The 25,770-nt window shown below is 40.0% G+C and overlaps 2 protein-coding genes across 6 annotated transcripts in view; one reads left to right on the forward strand and one right to left on the reverse strand.

Annotated features, from left to right (window-relative positions):
* LOC119500335 (cytoplasmic protein NCK2-like) overlaps positions 1 to 5,056 on the reverse strand; it is a 39,667-nt gene extending 34,611 nt beyond the window's left edge. For 2 of the 5 annotated variants that reach the window (XR_005209606.1, XM_037790024.1), the window contains exon 1: positions 4,819 to 5,056. The gene's annotated coding sequence lies outside the window, so the exon portion shown is untranslated. The remainder of the gene's footprint in view (positions 1 to 4,818) is intronic. The other 3 variants (XR_005209605.1, XM_037790022.1, XM_037790023.1) reach the window with 2 other exon arrangements.
* Positions 5,057 to 19,207: 14,151 nt separating this feature from the next.
* LOC119500924 (four and a half LIM domains protein 2) lies at positions 19,208 to 25,217 on the forward strand. The gene is made up of 6 exons (XM_037790970.1): positions 19,208 to 19,314; positions 22,014 to 22,189; positions 22,327 to 22,501; positions 24,105 to 24,274; positions 24,386 to 24,572; positions 24,675 to 25,217. Exons 2-6 carry the CDS (start codon positions 22,034 to 22,036, stop codon positions 24,824 to 24,826), a joined length of 840 nt encoding a protein of 279 aa, XP_037646898.1. The 5' UTR covers positions 19,208 to 19,314; positions 22,014 to 22,033; the 3' UTR covers positions 24,827 to 25,217.
* Positions 25,218 to 25,770: the final 553 nt, after the last annotated feature.

A 25,770-nucleotide genomic window follows, 5' to 3' on the forward strand; every position in this document is an offset into this window, starting at 1 on the left:
GTGTGCACTCCTTGACATTTAATCACTTACAGCGTGTGAGGACATTTTAGGCCCATTAGGCATCAGATGAGAGAGAGACGAGCAGAGCAATTAGTCTCAGCTCATAACTGTGCAATCACATAAAGAGGAAAGAGGGATGGGCGTATTATCTCATTTGTTAAGATGTGGTTTAAATGACAAATGTGTGTTACGTGTTTGACTTAGGAGGCCAACAAATTAAAGAGAAGAAATTCAGTTGAATGTCAGTCAAAAGCAAATCACCCCAAAACCAAAAAACAGAAAGAGATCTTATTTACACAAATTAAGGGCTGTGTATGAAATTATGAATGTTGATTAAATGTCACCTTCAGTTTTCATACTTTACTTCTACAAACAAGTAACACCAAACAAAGCCTGGTTTATGTGCCCACACATACGAGTCAGACTGGTAACATTAGTTAAAGATGCATGTATCCAATTCAGAAGAGGCCTCCTTTAAAATCTGTATTTTGAGACCAAAACATCATGACGAGTAGACAAGGCTGCCATGCAACAACGAATCCAGCGCTCTCATGATGAACTTTCTAAGACCACATCACCTCAGCTTTCCAAAATCCAACACATGCAGGTCCCTTTTTAAATGATGCAACTTGGAGAATTGGGAAATATCATAAGACTACATTTTATTTACCTGGAATTTGTTTCCATGTGGTCATTAGTTAATACACCAAAGAAAATGGCCCTGCAAGGTGTAAATAATGAAATTAAAGCAATAACACCTGACCTGTTTGTTCTTTTTATCAGCCTGGATATGATGTTAATCATCAACTTGTAGGTGGTTACGCACATTACTGTAGAGAAATTAAGTAGTGCCAATGTATTTATCATTAACCTGCAGTGTGGTTTGCCAATTTTCCATTAGCCTTTGTCTTGAAATAAAAACCATAACACTCTACAGTGAACTTGCCTGAGTTTACAGCTGCTATTTAACACCAACTTCCTGGAGGTTAACTGTCACTAATTTGGACTTTATTAATAGATTAAGGTCACCTGAATACATCATTAGTTTTGATCTCTGTGAGGCTAAGTGAAGGTGGATTTTAAACAATCTCATTTTGAAAAGGGGAGCAGTTTCAGTCTGCAACAAACCTTTAATTCATTCTTTGAAGTTTACACATTTGTAAGCTGTGTATTAATGACACGTTAAGTTGAAGTGTTGCAAATAAAGAGTATTTCTGTTATTAGCAATCTCAGTCACTTATTTTTGTGTGATTTTTTGTGATTCCTAATTGGCCTTTTATAATGCTCATTATAACCGTCTTTTACTCATGGATTTTATCTTGGTATCTGTCTGTGGATATGTGTGATTTTGTTGTCTGCTCTGTTGACCAGCTTTTATTCTGCCTATGTCTGTAAAGCACTCTGGTCAGCTCATGTTTTTTTAATGTGCTATAGAAATGCATTTGACTTGACTTGACTTATTTCTCCATCTAATCGTTTGGTCTGTAAAATGTCAAAAATAAAAATGAAAAATGTCCATCACAAACTCCTAAAGCTTAAGGCGATATTTCAAAATACCTCAATTTGTCCAACCGACAGTCCAAAAGCACATAGTTGATAATCCTTCTGTTGCCCACCTAATCGATTAATTGTTTCAGCTCTTTTTAACTGCTTACATGTAGATCAGAAACCATTAAACATATCCCCATTTCTTTCAACTTTTAAACATCAAACTGAAAAGATTTCCTACAAGCTGTTCTTTCAAGAGTAGATGCCGCCTCACCTAAGCCTAATAGCAGCATTTAAGTAATTAAGTGCTTTTGTACCCATCAACAAATGTTGCCTCCTTGAGCGGGGATCTGTTCAGAATCTCTTTTCTTGTTAAATCTTATTTCAAGACCCAGGACATGATTCATGCCTTCACCTGTATTTGACTTCCATGACTCTCAATGTTTACAAGCAGTAACTAGTAAATGTTTGACAACTCAACTTATATGAGACTTGTGCTGAGTCTTGACCTCTTGACAAATACCTTACATAAGGCTGAACCTTATTGTGAGGCAGAATAATTACAACAGAACAGGGTAAGGCTGCAATCAATGATTATTTTCATTATTGATTAATCTACTCACTACTTTCTCGCTTAATCATGTAATTGTTTGGTGTAAAACAAAAAGGTCAGAAAATAGCGCAAAAAACATTCCCAAAGCCCAAGTTGACATACTCATACTCAGTCAGAGTAGTCAGATCAACACTCATACTCAGTTAGAGTAGTCAGACCAACACTCAAAACAGATATTCAGCTTATTATCATAGAAAAGTAAGAAAACCAGCAAATACTATAAGCTGGAACCAGATAATTGTTTTTCCACATTTATGACCTTAATGATAAATCAACTATCATAATTGTTCTGAATTAATATTCTGCCAACTGATCATGTCAACATCAAACCTACCACATCAGAAAGTGGTGGAAGAAGTACTAATCATTGGAAGCATCACTGCAGACCCTTCACACCCTGGAAACAACCATTTCAAACTTCTCCCCTCTGCTACAGAACACTGTACGCCAAAACAACCCGACACAAGAACATTTTCTTCCCGCAGACCGACACTCTGATAAACAGTTAAATCAGTCATCCTCCGCAGCACCACGATTCAGAAACTATCTGATGCGGGTCTTGACACGAGAGAGATTATGGCCGTAAGTGGCCACAAGTGTGAAACCTCTCTCCAGAGCTATTGGCAACCAAAACTCTGGGACCGGAGAAAGTGAGCAACACCCTCGCCACACCAAGCAACACACCTCCACCTAACAAAAAAGGCATTCCTTATACAAGCAGTTAGCAAAGTCATCCTACTGACGCTGGACAGTTGTTCAGTGGTTGCACAATAAATGGCAAATCCAAATAATGAAATCAATATAACGCTCGTCTGTGATGAAAATAGAAATATGGTAGCTGCTTGTGTACGTTCCATAGTAGGGATGCACCGAAACAGACTCAAATAGCTGGATCGGGTATCGTGACAATGGGGCCGATCTATTCAGTTCAGTTCTATGTTTATATACTATATACAGTCTATACTGGATTTTTAATTCCTGTATAAGTTTTGACCAATTTGTTGCTGAATTAAAAATATTTACACTTGAATTGTAATTCCTGTTAATTGTGAAGATTTTTAACAACTTGCTGGTCTACGATTTGTTATTTTAATAATAAATAGCAATTCAGTAAATGTATATCAATGTATTTGTTACATTTTGTTTTACGAAGTTAGGAAAGCAATGTTTAAGTCAAGCCTGATGTTGCCTTACACATAATGATCCCAGACACTTCAACACAGTGAGACATACAACTTATTGACTAATCACTGGTATCAGATCAGTACTCAGTATTGGCCGATACCCAAAACCCTGGTATCGCAATCGGGACTGAAAAAGTCAGATCGGTGCATCCCTACCACATACTTGTGTAGTCCTGTCTATTCTTTACCTTATTCGCCCTGCTTTGTTGTACTTGTTCCTATAGCGGTTAAGAGTATTTCTGTACACTTTGAGAGGAATGCAAAAAAAAACCCAGGTAAAATTCCTTGTATGTGTAGGCCTATACACACATACTTGGGCAATAAAGGGGATTCTGATCATTTGCAAAGTAACTTAAGCTTTCAGATAAATGTTGTGGGGTAAAAAGTACAATATTTCCCTCTGAAATGTAGAGGAGGGGAAGTATAAAAGTAGCAATAAAATAGAAATACTCAAATAAAGTACAAATAGCTCAATCTGGTGAGTAGCCTAGTAACTCTTAAAGAGTTTTGGTTTCAAAAATGCTGAAAATGTGAAATTTGCAAAGCATTTCCAATCACATTTCATTGACGTCGAGACTTCTTAACTCGTGATGCAACATAGGAAGTTTCTGTCATACAGGCCGAGCAGTCTATTATCGCACCTGCCTTCCACATACCTGCCATGTCTGAGTGAACCTTGTCCTCAGACTCTGTGATAATATGGTGGCCTAAAACAGAGGGTGTGTCTGCACAATGGGTGTGCCATGAAAGTTCACTCAAACCTGCTGCCTGTACCTTAAAGTAACCTGAATCATTACATTGCCACCACTGAATTATCCTGGTGTTTTCAGGAAAAATAAAATGTATGGATATTTAATGAGCAACTACTCCAGATAAGCAAGAAAGACAACCCATCCTGGTGTACTGGGATTGCTGGTGAAGGATACATACATGGTGTAGTTACCATGAAGAGCCACTAGACACATTGACAAGCTCTGCATGTGGCAACAGTCGCCAATCTGTGTGGTGTTATGGCAAATGTGGTTCATTGTGTAAAGCAAATGCGTTTTTAAACAATAAGCTGACACACACACCATGCACTCAAAGTGATGAACAAATGAGCACATTTGTTTTTTAAAATAAGTAAATAAAAAAATGTAGGAAATAAGTCAAACAAAACAGATGTCTGCTATAGTAGGCCTCTTAACAAGTCGTTCAAAGATTGCAAAAATGGATAACTGGGTGCATTAAAACTACCTGTTTCAGTTGAAAGAATGAAACATTAAGCCATTCAGAGTGAGCTATATAACCACAACATGCTACCACAAAGCACAATGACTAGTTAAACCACACACTGTGGACAAAGACAAAGCGTCAAACCTATAAAGTAGAGTCGAGTAAGCTGCCGTGTTTTTGTCCCAACTTTTACGACTGTTTGTGATGTAAATTTTCGCGAGAAAACACAACAAAAAGACGCGTTTAAAGAGCTCTTGAGTGAGCAAAGTAGCACCAACTCCCCCAGTAGAGTGACTGCGGTTAGAGGCTTCTTCTTACCTTAGTGCTCACTCCAGAGACAACGGACACACACTCCGCCACTATGACAACCAAACTAGAAGTAACTAAGCCCGCGTTCAAAACGACAGAATAACGTTTAAATCCACATCTCCTTTGGGTTTCACTGTTTCTTTTTCTTTTAAAACATGGACCGACTGTGTGTGCTGCTCGACCTGTCCTCGTTTGTTGTTCTGTCGCAGGCTGACTGACTGCCTCCACCTCAACCACTACTGTGAAGCTAGCCCGGATGTAACAATGCACGTCCGCTCAGGATTTTTCAAAATAAAACAGAATTTTGGGTACAGTAACTATTATAAGGATGCTATACATCCATCCATCCATCCATCTTCAACCGCTTATCCGGGATCGGGTCGCGGGGGCAACAGCTCCAGCAGGGGACCCCAAACTTCCCTTTCCCGGGCCACATTAACCAGCTCTGACTGGGGGATCCCGAGGCGTTCCCAGGCCAGAGTAGAGATATAATCTCTCCACCTAGTCCTGGGTCTTCCCCGTGGTCTCCTCCCAGCTGGTCGTGCCTGGAACACCTCCCAAGGGAGGCGCCCAGGAGGCATCCGTGCTAGATGCCCGAACCACCTCAACTGGCTCCTTTCGACGCAAAGGAGCAAGGACTCTACTCTGAGTCCCTCACGGATGACTGAGCTTCTTACCCTATCTCTAAGGGAGACGCCAGCCACCCTCCTGAGGAAACCCATTTCGGCCGCTTGCACCCGCGACCTCGTTCTTTCGGTCATGACCCAACCCTCATGACCATAGGTGAGAGTAGGAACGAAGATTGAACGGTAGATCGAGAGCTTTGCCTTCCGGCTCAGCTCTCTTTTCGTCACAACGGTGCGGTAAAGCGAATGCAATACCGCCCCTGCTGCTCCGATTCTCCGACCAATCTCACGTTCCATCGTCCCCTCACTCGCGACTAGTGATGCTATACAAATTTTTAGAAATGCCATGGTCTGAATATACTCCATTCCTGAATCAAAAAATGTTGCTTGAGTAAAACTACAGAAGCATTATCGGCAGAAATGTACGGTACCAAAAGTAGACGAAGACGAAGGTCTCTCCATGAATCCCTGCTGATCTTAGTGTTGGCTTTTCCTGCTCAGCCTCCCAACCGCGGCCGGAGGGAACAGAGGAGACACTGGCACCCGGTCGGAGACGATAAAGTTTCTCGCTGCGGAGCCCCGTCACTTCACAAGACACGGAAAACCTCTGTTGGTCTGGAGGAGCTGCAGCAGTTATTTCTGCACAAATGTCCACTGTACATTCACTAGATATTCTCAGAGCTACTAACTATTCTGCAGTTTGTAGTGTGTGCAAATGCACATTAAAAGACACAAACTAAATTAAAACAAATCTGGACCACAGTCAAAGTCCAGCAAATAAAAGTACAGGGAATAAAAATGAATGAAATACCCCAAATCTCATAAAATATCCACAAAAAATACATAAACATACATTTAATAAAAGGCTTTTTAAAAAGATAGGGTAAGAAGTGATTCAACAGATGTCACTGGTTCTGCGAGAATGACCCCTGTGTTATATTATTGGATTATTATTACAGATGCGTTCACACAGTAAAACAAACAGAATTTCAATGTTTCAGTCGATGTGGAGCTAAATTAACTATATCAAATACTGTTGGTTAATCCATATCAACGTATCATATTTCATTAATAAAGAACTGTTTTTATGAATATTCATATTAGGTTCTCAACAGGAAAAAAAAGAAAAACAAGTATACTAAATCAGTCTATTATTTTAGTTTCATCTCCTAGATGAATGTAAATTCACAAACAAAAATACCTTTTTCTATTTTCCATAAAGAAAGTGAGCAGTAGCCTATTTAAAAACCCATTTAGCACTAAAGCTGCAATGACTGCTGATTATTTTGCTTAAGGTCTTTACTTACTTATCATCTACTATTTTGTTTTTATTATTATTTATATACATTTTGTTCAGTCAACAGTTATTGAAGAGAAATGAAACTTTCATTTTGAAGGAACATCACTTGATTTCCGGTGTGATCGGGCTGTTTGCGGTAAGCTTGATCGCCGGTTCGATTGGTGACGTCACCAACGCCGGGACTGGTACAGGACAACGCAAGAGGAGAAGGGACAAACTCTGGGGGACTATGTCGCCCTTTGCTGATGACAATGGACAATTTTTATACGTTAATCTTGGTCCAACATTTTCATTCATATTAATATTACATTGTAAAATGTACTAATTCAGACACTAAATGAGCTTTAAACTCAGATACATGTGTTATTTCAACACTTTTTGATCATCTGACATGACAGTCAACTAGATACTCCAGCCCACATTATAAAATAACAATGAGATCAACTTTATTGTGACCACACAGGAAAATTAAAGAGGCGTCACAGCCGCAAAATTAAGTACAAAAATAAGCGTGTAGTACAGATAAGGGAAGTAAAATTAGAATAGATTACAATGAGCTCATACTTTATACTAGGAGCATGAAGAAAATACATATATGCAGGACAGATAATAATGCACTATACTCATTTTTAACAGTCTCTTCTGCCCTATATTCACTTTTTTAATAGTCGTGTATCACAACTGTTACCCTGCACTATATTCAGTTTTAACAGTTTTCTTCATCTCCTTGTATTTTTATATCTGGTATATTTTTTTGTAGTTTGTACTTTGCACTACTAACTTTTTTACTGCTTTTTTACTAACATGTTTTGCACTATGGAACTGTGATGCTGGAAACTTGAATTTCCCTCGGGATCAATAAAGTTACTATCTATCTATCTATCTATCTATCTATCTATCTATCTATCTGTTGTATACGCCATACACTGTGTATATGTAATATCTATGAAAGTGTATGGTTATATAAAAGCTAATACGTAAAAAAAAAAAAAAAATTAAGTACACAAACTGGGACTTGTGTGGTGGGTGAAGTGTTTTTTTTTGTTCTGCAGATAGCAGTGTAGAGGCATGAAAAGGATGCAATACTTGCCCACTACTTGTAACTTGAATGAAGAAAAATGTCAACCTTGAAATGTTCAAATGAAATGTATACAGTAGGTTGAGCAATGAAGACAAGTTTAATAAGCATGATATTTAACAATGCTGAGGATTTATTATGAGAGAGAAATTTACTTCAGCATGAGTGGAATGAGAGCTGGTTTAATCCCCTTTGTTCTCATGTTGGTCAGTGACATGAAAACTGGATTGTAGAATATCGCGGTGTGATTGATGAGCTTTACATGTGTCCTGCAAAGATGAGTGCTGGATGAGTAAACCTTGAGCTTGTAGATACGTCACAGTGACAACTTGGTAAAAATTAGTCAGTCCTATTTTGGTAATAAAAGAAGATTGACATTTTCTGATAGGATCAATCTTCATCATACAGAAAACTCATTATGTTGACTGACTGTTGACTCAAAGTTTCTTTTTTTTGTTCCAGTTTATTTAAAACTGGAGTTTTGTTTTTGGCATCATGTAAAATGAAATAATATCTTAAATCTCAGGTTATTATTGTTAAAGCCCTTTAAAAACTCAAATGCTAAAAAGATGTCAACACGTTAGTGAGAAATGGCAGAACGTGAGAAACGACCAGAATTTAGACAATGTGTGTGTGTGTGTGTGTGTGTGTGTGTGTGTGTGTGTGTGTGTGTATTAAAGGACCAATATGTAATATATTTACTGTAATAAATCCTAAACTGACCATGATATCCCTTACCAAAAAGAAGTTTATTCAAGTGTGCTATTACTGTAGTATACTTCTTTTAAACTTAAAATAAGAGACTATTTTATAAGTTTACTTTTTATGTACTTATCAGAGGTATACTTAACAAAAGTATACATAAGTGTACATGGCTCATACTGACAAGTATGCAGAAAAGTGTAAGTATACTTGGCTAATAGGCCTACTTGTACTTATTCTTTTGATCGAGATATACTTAAGAAAAGTATGATTAAGTATTCTTGCCTTATAGGCCTACAGAAAGGTATACTTGGCTTGTAGTTGTGCTTACTTTTTGAAAGAGTACGACCCAGTTGCCACTTAAGAAACAAATCAGCAGACAAACAGCCTTCTGCAGCCATGGAAGCAAGCAAACCAACTGGATCAACAGAGATAACGTTAACATTAGATTAGAGCTGGGTTATCAAGGCAGCGTGTATTTGAGACACACAGCCGGTGAAGTGATTCCGACTCCTTCTGCTGGTCAGAGGCTAACGCCGTGATGCTAACACACGCTAACTGCTATCAGTCACACCGGAGGAGTGGACGGGCCACGGCTCCAATGTTTTGAATTTGGACTGCTGTTACCCATTCTAAAACTCTAGCTGCCAATGCAACATATTGTTCCTTTAATGAGGTTTATTTTTATTTATTTTTTGTATTATTTTATTTTATAATTTTGTTCCAAGTCAGCTTTTATCATGGTGTCTTATCCATCAAATCAAATACGTTAAATAACAAATTCAGTGGAAAGTGGCTTCTCAAAAAAACATCTTTGGGTTATTATTGACTCATTTCCCATTGTTGATCATGACAAAAAAGTTAACTTGAAATACAGACAACGAATACATCTAACCTGTAAACCAGAGGGGTACATCATATCCTTGTCACCTGACCTACAGTTACAGTATATGCCAGCCTACTCACCAACTACACACCTGTAAAAATGAATCTAAACAAACTGGATTCAGCTCATAAAATACAGCTCTCAAAACCACCACAAACTCCATTATACTTACACATTTCTCATGTGCAATATTGATCCCTTTAACAGATCAGTTATGTCAGGTACACTGATGCAGCTTCATATACTTGTTCCTTGTTCCACAGCGCCTCCATGTGTCGAATCTTTATTCCTACACTGGAAAGGGGAGTTGATGTTTCTTTATACTCATCTGAGGTTTTGGGATGTGAAAATGAAAATGGCAGGCCAGAGGGCAAAACAATACTTTTATTTCTGATGTAAAATGTGAGCAAAATCATATAAATGAAAAACAAACAGTTTCTTGCACAGAGATTTGGCTCTTCTATCACAAGGGGGCAGAGCATCCCTGAGGGAGAAGAACCAATACTGTCTCCATCATCATTTGTGCACTTCACACATACCAACCTTTACCGGGTCATTATTATAGTGTCAGGATATTAAAATAACCAACCGAATCCCCACTCTCATTCAACGATGACTTTCATACTCTAATGTATGAATCTGATTAGAAAGCATTTAGACGAAGAATTACAAGCACATGCTTATTATACTTAAGTTAAGCTTGTCTTTTTTTTTTTTTTTTTTTAAAGTTATTTTTTTGGGGGCATTTTTTCCATTTTTTATTGACAGGACAGTGGATAGAGTCTTGAAAGGGGGGAGAGAGAGAGTGGATGCGGAAAGGGCCACAGGCCGGATTCGAACCCGGGCCGCCGCGGTCAGGACCAAGCCTTAATACATGGACGCCCGCTCTACCAACTGAGCTAACCCAGGCGCCCAAGCTTGTCTTTTTAACACAGCTGACTAAGGGATAATTAGAAAGAGCTGAGGCGCATTACATTACCAGACGTAGAGCTGGTATTACATTTCATGGTTGAATTTCAAAAACAAAACATGAAATAACTAGAATTGCCGCCTCGCGGTTGTATGCCTCTGCCAACCCGTTAAGTTGCAGTTTACATGTCCAAAATGTCATCACTTCATCGTTTTATCCTGTTAGACATTTGTTTGAAACTGTCATAAATAGCATCTGAATTCTTGAGATATGGCCAGAAATGTGTTTTGTGAAAAACAAAATCTAATCAGTTCATCCTTGAGTCCAAGTGGCGCTTGTGCCAAATTTGAAGAAATTACCTCTAGGCATTCCTGAGTAATCACATTCACAAGAATGGGATGGACGTGAGTTCCCAGTGAGGTCCCTTTGACCTTTGAGTCCCAAAATCTAATCAGTTCATCCTTGAGTCCAAGTGGACGGTTGTGCCAAATTGGAAAAAATATACAGGTGTTCACAAGTATGGGACGGACGGACAACTCGAAAGCATAATGCCTCCAGCGACGTCTCTCGACGGCACGGAGGCATGAAATCATTAAGTTACTAGACATCTGGTGGTCTAGGACTGCGGTACAGGGTTAGGGTTAAATTCAAAGCTGCTTTAAAAGTGCAAAAATTATTGGAATGGTTTGTCTTTCATACCCTTCCTCTCTTCAGCCCAAGGAGAGCTTGACTTATTAATCAAGGCTAAGTATCACTTGTCAACACTTTTTCTGCCACTGCTATAGCCAGGATGTCTTCCATTTTAGATCCACGCCCCTCATAATTCTCACCAGCCACACCAAGTCAACCCCCTGCTCACTGCTGAGAGCAGAGCTATACTTACAACGCTGATGAAATTGGATGTTTATTTTGGCAGAAAGGCACCCGTCTTTAAGGCCACCTGATTGGAAGTGGTGATGTACGTGATGAACCATTGGCTCCCGTGCTATGCTTGCTATCCGGTGGCCTCCCGGCGCTGTGAAATGTGAATCACATAGAATGTGTATGATGAAATGTGTGTTTATATGCGGTTTTTGTTGTGGCTTTGTTATCATGCAGTGTGAAAAATGCATTTCAGAGGACACAAGACTATTTGCAATTGGCAAATAAAAAGTTACCATCAGGACATGTCATGTCTACCATAACACTCAGGGACATGATTGAATTAACTGATTAAATCATTTGTATGTGTTAACATATACTCTTATCAGTTATTCAATACACCTAGCTAAAACTAATGCAGTCTAAAAAAACAACCCTGCCATAAATTATTTTAAAAACACCTCCACCTATTTCAAAACACCTCTCCGTTTTAAGGTGCTCTATATGATATCCAGAGCATTAATAGAGCAGCAAACAACAATTTGCTATGTAAAGATACAGAGGAGTAATGTCTACCTGAGCAGAGAATGAAGTCACTCTCCCCTCTGCGTGTTTTGTTGACATAGCCGGGACGGTCGAGCATGATTTTAGTGCATGTTAGTGCATGTGAGCGTGACCCCCTGGCTACCTCACATCCACTGCTCTGTACTGCTCGCAGACGGCGGTTACAGCTAATAACACTGTCATGAATGACACCGCTGTTGCGGAAGCATAGCACCCACCCTCCAAAATGTCTGTATACTAGGATGGCGAAGGCATGACCCGCCCTACTCTGACTCTGACTCTACCATGATATTCTTACCCTTATCTCACTCATTTATAATATTTTATTGTTCAACACAGGCCATTTCGGTAGAATATGACAATAAAATAGAAATAATTTTTTTTCACTTTTGTACGACACTTTTTAGGCGGATGTTTTACTGGCATATGGTAGTTGCTTTCAGTCCAAAACGGCAGAAGCGTTTTTTTGATTTGGCTACCAGGACCCTGAAACTGACGCAGCTGAATTTAGAAATCATCAATTTTATAATTTAAACCTGTGCTTTTCCTACAGTGACATCTGGAAATGTCTTCTCTAAAAAACGACCGATCATGGCGTTAAGATTTGTAATGCGACCGCTTATTGATGCACGTACTGACATGTGTTCGCTTAGAAAAAAAAGAAAATGTATGAATGATTACTGCGAAACTATGAATCTTTGAACTAAGCTGAATGAAATTATTCAAATCAGCAAACTAATTTGTAATTTCAAACACTAGTGCTACTTAGTGGGACACACTTGGAAACAAAACCTGATCCCTTTTTGTGACACAGCAAAAGTAAAACATCTCTTTAAACAAACCTAAAGGCCTTTGCTGTCAGAGTATCCAAATAATAAAAGCATTACAAAGTGGGGACCGTCGGGCACAGTTGGCCCCCAGCTGCCACACCACCAGCCTCGATCTTCCACCAGCCCCCAGATCTGCTGGATCTGTATTCTGGGACATGGGGTTTGTTTCTAGCTGCCAGAGTGCCACCATGACAGCTGCCCTTACTTTGCAGCAGACAGAATTAGTAAGATAAATGCAGCCAGAGACAGAGGGGCCCAGTTGTAGTCCGGATAAGTGAGGTCAGATGAGACTGCAACACCCTCTTAGTGAATGGGAACACGAGAAAAACAACTAGAAGCAACTTATTAAGCTATTAAGACAGGGACTTCTTACTAAAACTAATTTAGATGAGCTGGATTTTATACTGAGGCATCATCAGAAGGGGAGAAGATGGTAATTAACCTTTAGTAAAGGAACAAATCCCCAAAATGTCCATGTTCTCCCACCCAGTCCATAAAATAAATGGCTATAAAAGTATTTACTGTAATAAAATACCACTGATCATTAGATCACCTCCCTAGTGAATGCAAAATAGAAGTTTTCTGAGGGAAGATAATAACATTTAACATCCAAATTTTAATCCATTTTTATCGCTGTGTGCGCTCCAATGTCACAGTAACATTCAGATGATTCCAGAGGAAAGCACATCGTAGTAATTCTTTATGTGTTGGTGTCAGTTTGACTCCTTGTGTGGTTGCATGCATAAAAGGCGAAAGGAACGAAGAGAAAAGACAAACTTCAGCATCTAAATAAAGTGGCTGGTGACTGCCGGGGTTGAAACATCCCACTAATCTCTGCAGGGATTTAGCGGTCTGGGAACACAACACCCGGCTAAATGACTGAAGATTTGCTGTGATGCATATAGACCCACATCACTGCTCTGGCACAGAGCGAAGACGGAGTGAAAACGAGCACAGGAGGCTTTTAATCATCATCGTAAATTTGAAAGTCAGGGAACAAAGCAACATTGACCAGAGAAATGTGCACAGGAGACAGGTGTTTTAGTGTGGAAAAAAGGAATACTGTAGTTTAGCTTGCATTGCAAGGGTTTAATTAATTTTATGTTATATTTTAAATGGTTTGGTTTGCCCTGCTTTTGTGTTTGGAATGTCCTGTCTGTCCTAATGCGTGCTAGGAATTATTAAATTGTAGTGGGTATAATTGCAGCAAATATGAATCATTAAGTTATTTTTATAAAACGGTCACTATATCCTGACAGTAGTTCATGAGACAAGTAATCTGAGCCTCTGTGTCCTCCGGTGCCCCCGGTGTCCTCCGGTGCTCCTAATGACATCTGCAAGATTTCCCAGACCGGAGGAAAACAACCAATCAGAGATGATCTGCAGCATGCCGTCTCTGAGCAGCTGTCAATCACTCGCAAACTCCGATCAAACCATCAAATATGAATCAATATTCTGTTACTATAATGCCTATTGCTCGCCTCAAATGTTTTCAGAAACATCTTGTAGTGTACTGTTTCGCTGTAAAATGAGAAAGTTTGTGACCCAGCAGCCATGTTGAGATCAGTTGAGGAAATACCAAGCACCGCACACCAGCTGGAGGAAATTTTCTCATTTTACAGCTAAACAGTACACTACTAGATGATTCTGAAAACATTTGAGGTGAGAAATAGTCATTACAGTAACAGATTATTGATTCATATTTGATCAGCGCTGTCTAGTTTGACAGAGTTTGCGAATGATTGACAGCTGCCTCCGTTGAATGAACAGCCAATAGGAACGCTCTCTCTCTGAAATTACCTGTGATTGGCTAAAGTTTCCCGTCACGGGCTAGATTTTGTAAAGCTAGAAAACAGAGCCATGAGGAGGTTCAGAAGTCTAGTTTTCTCTCAGAACACTTGAATTACAATATCCTGAAAGGTTATTATGGATTTTTTGCCCAATGATGCTAAAAATATTCTGCCTACTGCAGCTTTAAGGAATGAACAGGTATGCATGGAAAGATGAATGTATGCTTGTATTAATGAGCAGGAGCCGCTTAAAGCAAATAGCCTACTGTTTTGATTTAAATGATTTGAAAAGCTTGAGTTTCAAATCATCCTGTTGCACACAACGCGGTAAGATATCATGAAAAGTAATGCCACTCATCTTTGTCTGACTACACAATGGATAATGGTACCTCAGGCTATACAGTCCATCTATATATAAATAGCTCTGAATCTTTGACAGTCTAAAGATACACATTTGACTATTACCCTAAGCATGATTTCGATGCTAACTTTTGCTTCTGCAGTCATACAGTGGGCCGCACAATGAAGTTTTGTGATGTGATATATTTTTGGGATGATTCTGCATATTTTTCATATCATATCTACCGCATGACCAAATCTCATGATGTAAATTACCTATCCCAAGAAAGAAATCTCGAAGCAAATTCTTGTTAAATATAATATAATAAAATTGTTAAGTTGAAGGAGTAAGTTGAACCAGCAAGTTGAGGCCATAGTGAGGCTACATTTTAACACAAACTGGGGCCTTATTTTAATTATACACAAAATGCACACAATATCACATGTTTAGGATGGAAGGGTTGGATGTCTGCTGGTAATTATCGAGAGAAGTCATCTTGTTTCCCTCACCCCGATCTCAGGACATTCACAAGGAATGCAGACCAGTATTTCATTTAATTAACACAGTTTGTTAGTGACAAAACCATCTTGTTGACAGCATAATTGGTACTTTAATAACAGAAGATAGCATTATTCCAAAATGTAAGATAGGAAATAAACAAATGACTATATAGAGGGCCTATGTGTGCGACTACTTCTTGGCTGGGAGCAATATCTAACCCCTCAAAACCGTGATTTTAATACTTTTATATTTTTTTATGGTTTAAACAAAGATATATGTGTTAATTAGTGAGCTTTACGGATGCTGGGAGGTGCCTTTTCTTACTGTTGAACAGAGCCAGACTTGCTGTTTCCCCCTTTCCAGCCCTTGTGCTAAGCTAAGCTAACTATCTGCTAGCTGTAGCTGTACAATGAACGGACATACCATATAAGGGTGATAACTACCTACTCATCGAACTCTCAGCAAGAAAGTGAAGAAGAGTTTTTCCCATTATGTCAAATAATACTTTTATGCGGGTTATCTAGTGTAATGAGTAGAGGTAGGACCAAGTTGTTGTTTTCCAAATCACAATTAAGTCTCAAGTCTTTGTACTCAAGTCCTGAGTCAAGTTCCAAGTCAAGACTGACAAGTCCCATGTCCTAAACTTTGAGTTTCGAGTCCTAAACAAGTCATAATGTGCTCTTCACCAAATGTAATGTAATTTGCGTCTCTGTCTGTAATTTCCGACCCGCATGTTTTGCATACTGCAACTAATTTTTGTTGACTACCGCATAGTTTTTGTACGCGAACGAAATTATATTTGTATCATTTTTTCCAACTGACGCTCAGTAACGTAACGTTCTAACGTTAACATTGGTCTTTGGGCTTGGGGGAAGGTATCAAGTATTTTCATGTCAAAAGGCTCAAGTCCAAGTGGAGTCACGAGTCATCGGTGTTACAGTCCAAGTTGAGTTGCAAATCCTTTTTTGATGTTGTCAAGTCAAGTCTAAAGTCATCAAATTTGTGGCTCGAGTCCGATTCAAATCCAAATCATGTGACTCGTTATGTGTCCACACTTCTGGCAGTGAGTCTTCAACATCAAATCAAGGCTGTGGTACTCACGCTCGCTGCCAGTATACCCTATTCCCACAGTAGGAGCCCAAAATGATTCTGCCCCTCTTCATCAGCTCTAATTGCCCATTTGAGAGCTTCATCACGACGCGGCACGCTCTTTAAAGTCAGTTGCTGGGATCCATTTCAACCAGTTTGACAGGCAGTGCAGTGAAGTTCTTCCAGAGGATCATAGTGGATCTTGGGTGACCCAGAGAAATTCCAAACCAATTGGTTGCTGTGGCATTAATGATTAACGGTTCACAAGTGATGATGGGGTCGGCCTAGCTTGACCTTTCCACATGACTGTATTTGCAGCAGAAGTAAGCAGCAGGCTTTAGCATCACGATAGCCTTGCAGTGCCCAGACAGCTGCACCTTTATCCCCTGGCCTTAGCAGCTGAGTTGGGAGCCTCGGTCCAGAGCACAGAGTGGGGGGAGGGATGACCGTGTGCCAGCTGAAGACAAGCAAGAAGCAAAGTCTGAGGGCTGGGGGGCAACAACTGAGGACATGCTATGGCAGCCCGGGGCAATATTTCAGTTGGGCATAAAACAGATTGGCCCTTGAGGTATTAATAAAAACCACATGCCTGTAATTAAGCGAACTGAGATGATTGCTTTTCCATGCCTGGGTTATATACTTAAGTATTATTGTAATATGTCTAATATATACATTGGCAATATCAGAGGAATATGGTGATGAACATATGTGATTTATATTGGTGCTCAACTTTTATGAGGGATATCCATCTAGTTTTTAACTATAAGCACATTGGAAGCATGAATGGAAAAAATGCCACATATGTTTGTTGGGTGGAGTACTCAAATCAGATCAATTCCCAGTCTTGTCTTTTGAACTAGCACAACACCCTCTTCTGTCTTCTGTCTGACGATGGTCATCTGACTTCAATTTCGTCACATGTGACAGATTCCTCAACAGGCAGCTGGGACTAGGACGATAATATTATAATTTCAGTTGGCGTTTGGAGCACCTTGCATAAGAGCACTAAAAAGCAACAATGTATTGATAAAAAAACAACCAATACATTGTTAGTTGTTAGCTGACATGCTAATATGCTGACATTTAGAAGGTATAATATCATGTTCATTAGCATGTTAGCATGCTAACATGCACTTATTAGCACTAATAAGCCCCCAGGAAGATTGCCAGGCTTTGACTCAATTTTCATAGAGCAGTGGAATTGCAACTTCCCTGTCTGTCAAGACTTTTTCCCATAGACTTACATTGGGAAAGAGACGTCTGTAAATCGACGGATATATATATATATATATATATATATACTTTTTTGACGTATATCAACTACCCACTACGAACCCTTGAATAGCCCTTATTTAAATCATTAGATACTAAAAGTTGTAAAATGCACTAAAAGCCAAATATAGTTATTTTCCTTCTTCCGTGCACCACTGAGTAACTTCCATAGGAATGAACAAGGCCCCACCTCCAACACTGTATCCAATTCTCTTTATACATCCATGAGCACTAAACACAAAGTAAATCTGAGGCTATTGGGAATGCCATTAGTTTTGCAGGTATTTGGTCATAAACCAAAGAATTTGAGTTGGATGAAAAGTTAAGGGATCGCCAAAGATCTCATCATTCATCCTGAGGGGAATGTGAATGTGTGTATCGAATTTCATGACAATCCATTCTATAGTTGAGATATTTCAGTCAAAACCACAAATGTGAACCAGTCAGGGGGTCGATAGGACTCATCCTCTGGGGACTGTACAAAATGTCTGTACAAAATTTCAAAGCAATCCATCTAATATTTGTTGAGATATTTCAAAGTGTCAAAGTGGTAGACCGACCAGCAGCCGTGCCACTATAGGTGGCTAAAAATAACTCTTGTTATATACAGTACAGTACAATACAATACAAATAAACATAAATACATGCATGCACATAGAAGCAACACACACACACACACACACACACAAACTGACACACACACTTTGTGAAGCACCAAAAATAGAGCACTTGAATCTAGTGACGCATTTTCTCACTGGAGAGTGTCCAGGGACTACCGGGTCAGGAAAACCTGCTGCAGACAGGGAGACAGAGAGAGAGACAGAGAGAAAGAGAGAGACAGATAGACAGAGAGAACAACACACAAACAGACAGAGAGAAGGAGAGGGAGTTGGGATAAGGAAAGACAGAATTGGGGACAGCATGGTGTCGATGGAGGGTGGTGTACCAGTGTGTACAAGAGAGTGTGTGGGGTTTCAGAAAATAGTGCTACAATTTTCTTAGAAACCACGCGGGTGTCTGTCGTCACCAGGCCTGGATACTGTATCCGACACGTTGGAGGTCTGGGATTGAATGCGTATTCCCCTGTGAGGAGCAATATAGGGAGGTAAAGACAGATGAGACACATCAGTAGGGACGAATTTCACAGGACAACAATCTTTGACGTTTGATCCTTGGCATCCTTTCCATCATGTATCAACCAGCCATAGGAAGATTGTGGCATTATGTAACAGCGTGCATGTGTGTGTATGTGTATGTGTGTGCAATATTATGATAATGATAACCACAGATATCTCTGATATAAAGAAAACAGCATTTGATAACTTGCTTTTTCTCCAGGAAGTGGGGTAGGGAGGGATGATATGATAAGGCTGATGTTTTGGGGGGGAAACACAAATAATAGAAAGATGAAGTCAAATTTATGCGAGTGAGTGAGCAAGTGAAGTGAGTATGTGAGAGAGTGAACAACTGAGTGACCTTAAAAGGCCACGCTGGTGACTGAATGATCAAGTGAAAGGGGGCCTCGGGGTTATCTCTGTGAAGCACCGCTGTATTTATAGATCATCTAGAAAAAGATTCCCTGCCCCGTCGCTACACCCCCCCCCCCCACTCCCCACCCCCCAGTCGTCCCTCCCCCGTTTTCAATTAGCCCTTGATGGGTGGAGTAATGCAATCAGGAGTAACTACAGCTCACCCGGAGCCTCCCCTCTCAGTCTGCCCCAGACTCCACACAGGCACACACTCCTCAGACAGGAAGGTAAGACCCAACTCTGTTCAACTGCTCCACTATCCATCCATCCACTTGTCCATCTTTTCCACCCATTCATCCTTTCACTGGTCTTCATTCACCATGTCTTCCATTCTCTGGGACACAGCTGCTCACTGTGCTCTGGCATCCTCCTTTATGTCTCCCCCACCCACCTGCTCATGTTCTCCCTCTCTCCACCTGCACAGTACCTTCACTATTTAACCACCTCATCTCTCTCTCCCCCACTGTCTGCCCTCATGTCTGTCTCAGAGACAGCCTGACTTCCTCTTTTATTCAATCATTTTCTCATCTATCTCCGAAAAAATGCACAACCCCTGTTGACCCCCTGTTCGTAGAGTTCATTTTCCATCCTTCTTTTCTCTTTTCTCATCAAACTCAGACTTCCCTTCAGCAAAACGGTGTTAGTGAAGGTGTCAGCTCCTTACTTGTTATTACAGTTACTTCCATTTTGGCAAATTGGCTGGTTATTTTGCTTTTTCTGTGGCTTTACAGCATTTATTGCACTTCACAGCATTTTGGTGTGATGCAATCCAGATCTTGTAGTCACACTTTTCAAATGCACAAAAAAGTATCTGTTAATACAATACAACAACTACGGGATCTGAAAGGTTCCTGGAAAGATCTCTACATAGAAGAGGACTGTAGTATATATACAGTAGCTTGTAATTTTACAGTTGGTGGAAGGGTTCAGGTTGAACTGCAAACTTGTATTTATATTGCATTTACTTTAAATGTTAACTGTGATTCAGGATTGAAAAGGAACACCAAACTCAATTAAACATATAGGGAGAGCTTAAGTTGATTAAACATTTCATTTGATTATCCCCTTACAAGGCTTTCATCAGTGGCTGTTGGTTGTACTTATTTAATTGATGGGGAATTCAAAAATCAATGTGAGCACGCTGTTTAGAGGTCTCACTGTCAGTAGTAGTACTGGTTTATGGTTTGTATTGCTATAGATGGTTGGATAATATTTTAAAGACAGACGTATGCATCATTAAAACATCTGGAATTATGACTAAAGAGCTGTACATTTTAGGCTTTTTTTTAGCCATATAAGGCACTTAAATTCGTGAGATGATAGAATTGCTCTTTTAGCTTGACTCACAACTAAATTCCTTGCAAAAACAAACAATGCACAGAGAGTTGATTGCTTGGGGGGAAACAATGCCTTTAAGCACCTTGAATTTCTGGGAATAGACCAGGCTGCACGGTGGTCAAACACGTGCCATCCAAGTGGCCGTCGCTCAGTTTGGCATCAAGCGATCTGCACTGAGAGACTACCAGATGGGCAGCATCAAAGAGAACCCAGAAGCTGGGAAACAGCTGCATGACGTGCCTGAATAGCTGAAGGTTTTATTTGTGGCCGTTGAGATTATCCTTTTTTTATTTTTAGGAGTTCGATAAATCCTTATATAAGCTAGGTGAGTCATGGTGGGAGCAATAGACAATGAGGGAATGTGGGAGGGGTGAGAATAACTCAGGGCAGAAAGGACGGGCAGATTATACGTCTCAACTTCAGCCAGATAAAAAGATACTAACCTCTACAAATCACTCACAGATCTCATGTTGGACCACTGAGGTGGGAATACACAGTGGTCGCAAATAGATCAAGGGGAAAAAGCTCTGACCGTCCAAACACAACAGCAAGATAACGGGAATAACAACAGAGGAGAGCAGCTAAATTAAAAACAGTAATTCAAGAAATTCAGAAAGGACTGAAAGAGTGTTCAGGAAGGGGACGTGAATTTTGAGTTTTCCATCTTTTTTTTCTAGCCACCTTATATGGTCAAAGCTTTGTCGAGCACATATAGTCACATGAATAATAGAGGGTGTGTGTGTGTGAGTGAGAAACAAAAGCCTGGCATGGTGGTGTTAAACACTATATGTACTGGGGCACTGGACATCTATACCTTTACTCCCTCATAAAGATGCACATACTGTACACACACTGAAATATATAGCCTATACTATCCTTGGTCCACAGGGAGTAAGAGTATTTAGACGCAGGTGGGAGAACCAGAGGGCTCAACAGGCAGACCACAAACAGCTGTAGATTGTGAATAGCCATTATTACAAGTGCCATTCAAACCCACTTATATACACTGACACACACACACACCCCCCCCCACACACACACACGCACACACAGGGATACAGTGATCTGGTGCTGACAGCTGGACGTGAGGTGATGAATGGGTCAGTGTACAGCGGCATGGTGAGCGTTGGTATGCAACTGGGCGAAAGTTGACTGTCTCTAAGCAGGACTGATAGGGGTTATTTATATCCTCCTCATCTGTCACCTTCTAGTTCTGACACAGAGAACAAAACGAAGGACTGCTGGGAGATGGGAGAGAGAGATGAAAGGGGGTCGGGGGGCGGTGCAACATGGAAAAAACTATAATGTGAAGGATCTTGATACTGAATGTGTCCTAGAAAACATTTGTTGCTTGGAATTTATGATGTCTAAGCAATTGATATCTGCTGAGTGTCTGTGTCACTGCAAAGATGTATTTGAACTGAGTAGCAAAAAGACAAAACCGTCTAGCTTAATGGTATTTAGGTGACAGGATCATCCAACTAGGAGTCTACCTCAGCTACCAACTGCTGTTTACATGTCACAAACGTTTGACAGAATACTTTCTCTCCTCTCACTTCACGTGTCTCTTTGTGTTTCCCTCTCCTAGGTGAGTGACTCTAGGTCAAAATGACCGAGCGCTACGACTGCCACTACTGCAAGGAGTCCCTGTTTGGGAAAAAGTACGTTCTGAGAGAGGAGAATCCCTACTGTGTGAAATGTTACGAGAGCTTGTACTCCAACACCTGTGAGGAGTGCAAGAAGCCCATTGGCTGCAACACCAGGGTAAGAGATGTCACAAGATACATTGTGCAGTATACAGTATATAAGCCCTAACATGCTCCTTCTGTGGATTTCTGTCTTGAACACTAATTATCGTCAAAGTCGGCCCAGGTCTAACTGTCCATCTGATATTGTTGTAGGATCTGTCGTACAAGGACCGTCACTGGCATGAGGAGTGTTTCATGTGCTTCCAGTGCAAGCGCTCCCTGGTGGACAAGCCCTTCTCCACCAAGGATGAAAAGCTCCTCTGCACTGAGTGCTACTCCAATGAGTATTCCTCCAAGTGCCATGAGTGCAAGAAAACTATCATGCCAGGTAGGAAGAAAGCCATGAAAGAGATTGAGATTAGACTGTTGTCAGGCTATTAAATAGGCGTTATTAGTCGCTATAAGCCCCACAGATATAGGAATAGGGGCCTACTACACCCACCAGTAGGTTTTATCATCTAGTCACATGGTAGATCATCAAAAGAAGGTATAAAAGAACACAATAGCGACCTCTAGCGACCGTAGTAATTATGACAGGAGCAGAATTGGAAGTCAGGTGCTGTAGTATAGACAGCGTGAAACTCCATAAGAGGTGGAGGTCGGGGACAATGGATGAGACACAACACACAGGCTTACACATGTTATCTTCATGTTCGTAGTTATTTTAACCCAAAACACTATGTTTTTCCCTAAACTTAACTAAGTGTTGTTTTTTTTGCGTAACCAAAATAAGTTGTAGATTTCTTGCCTAAACCTAAAGAAGCCTTTTTGATGTGTTCAAAAATATTTCATTCAGTTTTACAACATGTTAAGTGTTTCTTTTAACTTTCACTTTCACTTTTACAATGTAGTAGGCGTAGTAGGCCCCTAAGGACCCACATCTATGGTGCTTATAGCGACTGATAATGCCTATCCAATGCAGATTATGATATGAAAAAAATGTTTGTCTAAGTATATCTACGGAAAGCGTCAGAATAGTGCAGTTGTGAATAGTTTACACATGACTGTCTCTTACATTATATGCATGATAAATCAGTGTAATTTTATTAGGGCAGGTGGGTACAGCAGTCAGTCAGGATATGTGTGTCTGTTGGAGCACCATGTAAATAATCAGTCTCCATTCTTTTAAAGTTTGTGATGTTAGAGGTTCCCCAAGTTGTGTAATAATAATAATACAGCACAGAGAGGATATTATTAGGTATACAATGAGGTCATCAGCATACATTGACACTTTTTGTGTGAACACATTGCCACAAGGTGTATAGTAGAACAGGAGCGAGTGGAGATTTATTCTTTCGTCCACATCATTCTGTGAGGTTCGAATACATTATATACAAACTAATTCAACGTGATCTCACAGAAATACCTGAAATGACCACAGCCTCCTACACATTGTAAACACGAGTTTATGGTTTCAATCGCTAGATTCAAGTCTTCTTCAATACAGCATGATGTTCATTTAGTAAATTATGGTCCCATTTAGAGTCAAATAGACGATAAAGCAGGGTATGCTTTAGGGCGTGGCTTCCGCCCAGGTTGTTACCACGGCGTTGTCCGGTCTAAGAGTTGTCCGTGTTTTCGTCTTACAACTTTAACCCTTTTACAGTGACTTTTCAGTTCATGAAGGTTAATTATAACATTTTGTTCGCCTAAAAATGTCTTATTCAACGTCCGGTTGTACTTAACTCCACCCTCTCATGTCACTGGTTGCAAAAAAACAAGATGGTGTCGGACAATTAAATTACACATTTTTCCATAAATTGGACTGATTATTCTAAATATAAAATTTTCTCACAAACAAGACCAAAATATATAATGAAGTGTATATTGTTTGACTCCAAGAATACATATTTTGTCTTATGTCTTATTGCCGTTGTCTTTGCATCCCTTCATTAACTCAATCCATTCCTTTACTTTGTGTTTCTCTGAAGGCTCCAGGAAGATGGAGCACAAGGGGAACAGCTGGCATGAGACCTGTTTCACCTGCCAGAGGTGCCAGCAGCCCATCGGCACCAAGAGCTTCATCCCTAAGGACACCCATAACTTCTGTGTGCCCTGCTATGAGAAGCAGTTTGCCATGCAGTGTGTGCACTGCAAGAAGGTAGGATACCAAATTGGAACTAATTTCCAAAATAGCACTCAATTCTTCACTCAAAGAACAATGATTACACCTGAAGTGTGACAATATGGCATCCTTGTTCCCTCTTATTAGCCCATCACCACTGGCGGGGTGACCTACCGTGACCAGCCCTGGCACAAGGACTGCTTCCTGTGCACTAGCTGCAAGCAGCAGCTGTCTGGCCAGAGGTTTACCTCCAGAGATGACTTTGCCTATTGTCTCAACTGCTTCTGCAACCTTTATGCCAAGAAGTGTGCCTCCTGCACCACGCCCATTAGTGGTAATCACAATTTATCAATTCATTGGTCTCCATGAATGTAAAAAAGATTGTTTATGAAATGTTTCTCAGTTGTGTTGACTTGGACTTGTTCTTCACTTTCAGGCCTTGGAGGCAGCAAGTACATTTCCTTTGAGGAGCGCCAGTGGCACAATGACTGCTTCAACTGTAAGAAGTGCTCCGTGTCCCTGGTTGGCCGTGGCTTCCTCACTGAGCGTGATGATATCCTGTGCCCGGAGTGCGGCAAGGACATCTAATTCAGTCTGAAGGACAACGGCTACATCTGATTGGATGACAATGTTATGATAGAGGAATGATAACGATGCAATAAATACTATCAGAGCACAGAGCATAGCATCCATAGCATCTTTACAACCTAGAATTACTATGAATGTACATTATTGTATGCCATGAAATACAAACTACTAACAGTTTGAATTTAGAAAGTTTATTTAAGTTAAATGTTCACTCTTTGAGAAAAGGTTATCAGCATTTATGAATGAAATAAATCTACAATATTAATGTAGACTATCCGCTTTGAAGTGTAATAATAATAATTACAGCTTTGTGCATGGACTAGCTTGATGCGATAATTAATACAGGTTTTGTGAATGAGTTCTATTACCAATTAAATATATTAAAACTGTGTCTTTACTCTTATAATTGCCAACTGTAGCTGTGCATGAAATCACATGAATTTCAGAATTGTTCATACAAAAAAAACATATTCACATGATATTAATTGGGATGCTACTAGAGTGCTGCAGGGACGACACATTTTTGGAGGCCAACCAGGAAGTTAGCATCGCCCTGGTTCCATCGACAAAAAGCCAATGAGATTTTTCCATTGGGTTTTGGATTATTGCAGAAAATAAGCTCTGCGGCAAACAAACGCTTATGATACTTACACGTTTTGTTCTGCAAGATAATCTCCACAAATGAACACCGCTTTTATGATTTTTGAAGTGTAAATGCAATAGGCAGAAGTAAAAAGCTATTGTTAATCACAAGGTAGCCACACCGTAAAGCATACCCTGCTTTATTGTCAATTTTACTCTCAATGGAACCATAATTTACAAAATGAACATCATGCTGTATTGAAGAAGATTTGAAACTAGCGATTGAGATCATAAACTCATGTTTACAATGTTTAATGAGGTAATAAATCAAGTGAGAAGTATAGGGTCATTTTCTCAGACTT

This window comes from Sebastes umbrosus, chromosome 13, assembly GCF_015220745.1.
Source record: "Sebastes umbrosus isolate fSebUmb1 chromosome 13, fSebUmb1.pri, whole genome shotgun sequence".
Lineage (NCBI taxonomy): Eukaryota > Metazoa > Chordata > Actinopteri > Perciformes > Sebastidae > Sebastes > Sebastes umbrosus.